The sequence below is a fragment of the Branchiostoma belcheri genome, unplaced genomic scaffold, assembly GCF_001625305.1.
Source record: "Branchiostoma belcheri isolate BF01 breed outbred unplaced genomic scaffold, Haploidv18h27 scaffold25, whole genome shotgun sequence".
Taxonomy (NCBI): Eukaryota; Metazoa; Chordata; class Leptocardii; order Amphioxiformes; family Branchiostomatidae; genus Branchiostoma; species Branchiostoma belcheri.
In genome coordinates this window covers 272,304-274,982 of record NW_017803854.1, presented here as the reverse complement: position 1 = coordinate 274,982, position 2,679 = coordinate 272,304, and the positions used below count along the sequence as shown (strand labels likewise).

Genomic DNA, 2,679 nt, shown 5'->3' with positions numbered 1-2,679 from the left:
CATACATATCGTCCTTGTTGTCGTGGCTATGATATATTTCCTTGATTATTTCCCCCTTCTAGCGCCTGTGCCGACAACACCGAGTCCAGCTACTACAAGTGGGCAGACAAGTCGCATAACTACCGTCCTTTCCACAAGCTCGTCCTCTTCAAGCACTCCGGTGAAGACGTCGGAGTCTGCAGGAGACCAGATATCGTCGGACGACGGTAGGTGGTCATCAGCGATGCTTTTAGACTAAAACCAGGACCCCCAGAGTAAAACCAGCGCCCCTAGAGTAAGACTAGCACCCCTAGAGTAAAACCAGCGCCCCTAGAGTAAAACTAGCGCCCCTAGAGTAAAACCAGCATCCCCAGAGTAAAACCAGCATTCCTAGAGTAAAACTAGCGCCCCTAGAGTAAAACTAGCGCCCCTAGAGTAAAACTAGCGCCCCTAGAGTAAACCAGCGCCCCCAGAGTAAAACCAGCGCCCCTAGAGTAAAACTAGCACCCCTAGAGTAAAACCAGCGCCCCAGAGTAAAACCAGCGCCCCTAAAGTAAGACTAGCACCCCTAGAGTAAAACTAGCGCCACAGAGTAAAACTAGCGCCCCTAGAGTAAGACTAGCACCCCTAGAGTAAAACTAGCGCCACAGAGTAAAACTAGCGCCCCTAGAGTAAAACCAGCATCCCCAGAGTAAAACCAGCATTCCCAGAGTAAAACTAGTGCCCCTAGAGTAAAACTAGCGCCCCTAGAGTAAAACCAGCATCCCCAGAGTAAAACCAGCATTCCCAGAGTAAAACTAGCGCCCCAGAGTAAAAGTAGCGCCCCTAGAGTAAGACCAGCACCCCTAGAGTAAAACCAGCACCCCCAGAGTAAAACTAGCGCCCCTAGAGTAAGACTAGCACCCCTAGAGTAAAACTAGCGCCCTAGAGTAAAACTAGCGCCCCTAGAGTAAAACTAGCGCCCCTAGAGTAAGACTAGCACCCCTAGAGTAAAACTAGCGCCCCCTTTGTGTGGCAAAGAACTTGGAGTATTACGTACAGAGATTAATGTATCAATCTGTTCTCTCAGATGACGCTGGAAGCGACAGTGATTACTCTTATGACAGTGATTACTATTATGACTCGGAGCCAGAACCGCCAATTCCTACAACAGAGTCCAACAAAGCTGGTAAGTTGGTGATTTACTTCCACGGAAAACGTAGTCCTTCTTGTTCAGGCCTCTCTTTAAACACATTAGAGCCACATGTTTACTTGATGAAGAATGAAACAAAATGTGGAAAGGTAACATTTGGAAGGGAAATACATTATGTTTATCTTCACATAGTTATGGGTTCACCACACCACGAAGTGGTGGTGAACCCATATTGCTTTTTCTGATGTTTCTTCTCCTCCTTCTCCTTCTTCTCCTGCCATTTTTTAAATGGATTCAGCTTCTTCATTTTAGGGCCCGAGGTCCTGAAATTTGGTATGGAGGTACAGTGGGCAAATACCCCTAGGCGTTTTTTAAATTATTGTGATACAGGCTTTTAGAATGGTTTTATTTGAGTTTTTTGGCTGTGTTATAGCAAATGTATTACTGTGTTAGTGTGCCTTGTTTACCACGTTTGGGCATGAGTCATCACAATGGAATGCAGGGCATCAACCAATAGGCATGCAGCTTTCCTCTATTCTTCTTGCTGATTGGCTGTTGGGATTTAACTTGATTAACAGACTGCACAGAGCATTTCCACCTGCACAGAGCATTTCTTGCTGATTGGCTGTTGGGATTTAACTTGATTAACACCTGCACAGAGCATTTCCATACTGACAGTATGTCTTTATTCAAGTGTTTTGGTAGGGATTTCAAGCTTTCCTGCTCCAGCATTGGAATGCGGGGCATGGACGTTTTTTTATTTTGAAAATCAACAGTTTGCATTGTGCAATTAAAAATCCTAACCAATAAAGTAGGGAATAGCTATCCAACTGTTGTTTTAGTTGTATTTTACTTCATATTATAGTTATATCAATGTAAATCATTGTTTTCCCTTGTGTTTCTCATTCTTTCCCTGCCATGTCGTAAAATGTGGTGAACCCATCGCTGTATTTGCTCCAAAGCAAATATTGGCCTTTCTAGTTAATAGTTAAGCTTAACAAACTACTGCGCTGTCTAATTTTTACTTAAATACATTCATATCATGGTGACCAGCTCCTCTAACTCTACCCTGCCGCTTGCTACATAATGTAATGGAGCACAACAGGGTACCTGCTACAGTACCAGTTACCATAGTAACAGCTGCCTGGTCCAAGTCATGTATCCCTTGTTTTTTTAGTAGAAGAAGTAGAAATGGACTAACAACGATAAACATAATAACATCCCTTCCGCTTCTTTTTGTGTACAGCAACAACGGCAACAAGCAGCAAATCACCGGATGACGTCAGGCGAACGTCATCATATCAGGTTTGCAGCTTTCAATAACATTTACTAGTAGTGCTCCATTTGAGATTTGTAGAAGATGAAGCAGCTCATATCAATAAATTTGCAGATTTTGGTAAATGATAAAAGTAATGAGATTTACAACATACTGCCATGGGTGTATGTAACACTGGATGCGTTTAGGTGACTCAAAGAGGATGCAAATGCACCGATCTCAAACTCCGTTTAGTTGGTTTAAAATGGTTTTATTGTACAAACAGTACCCGTGCAGTCGCAGCCTTGCAAGC

At 43.5% G+C, this 2,679-nt stretch overlaps 1 protein-coding gene across 1 annotated transcript in view; it reads left to right on the top strand.

The window, feature by feature from the left end:
* Nucleotides 1-119, top strand: part of LOC109471349 — a 5,868-nt gene extending 5,749 nt beyond the window's left edge. Inside the window, exon 9 of the mRNA XM_019770639.1 lies at nt 63-119. Within this exon, the coding sequence (XP_019626198.1) occupies nt 63-119 (57 nt within the window). The remainder of the gene's footprint in view (nt 1-62) is intronic.
* Nucleotides 120-2,679: the final 2,560 nt, after the last annotated feature.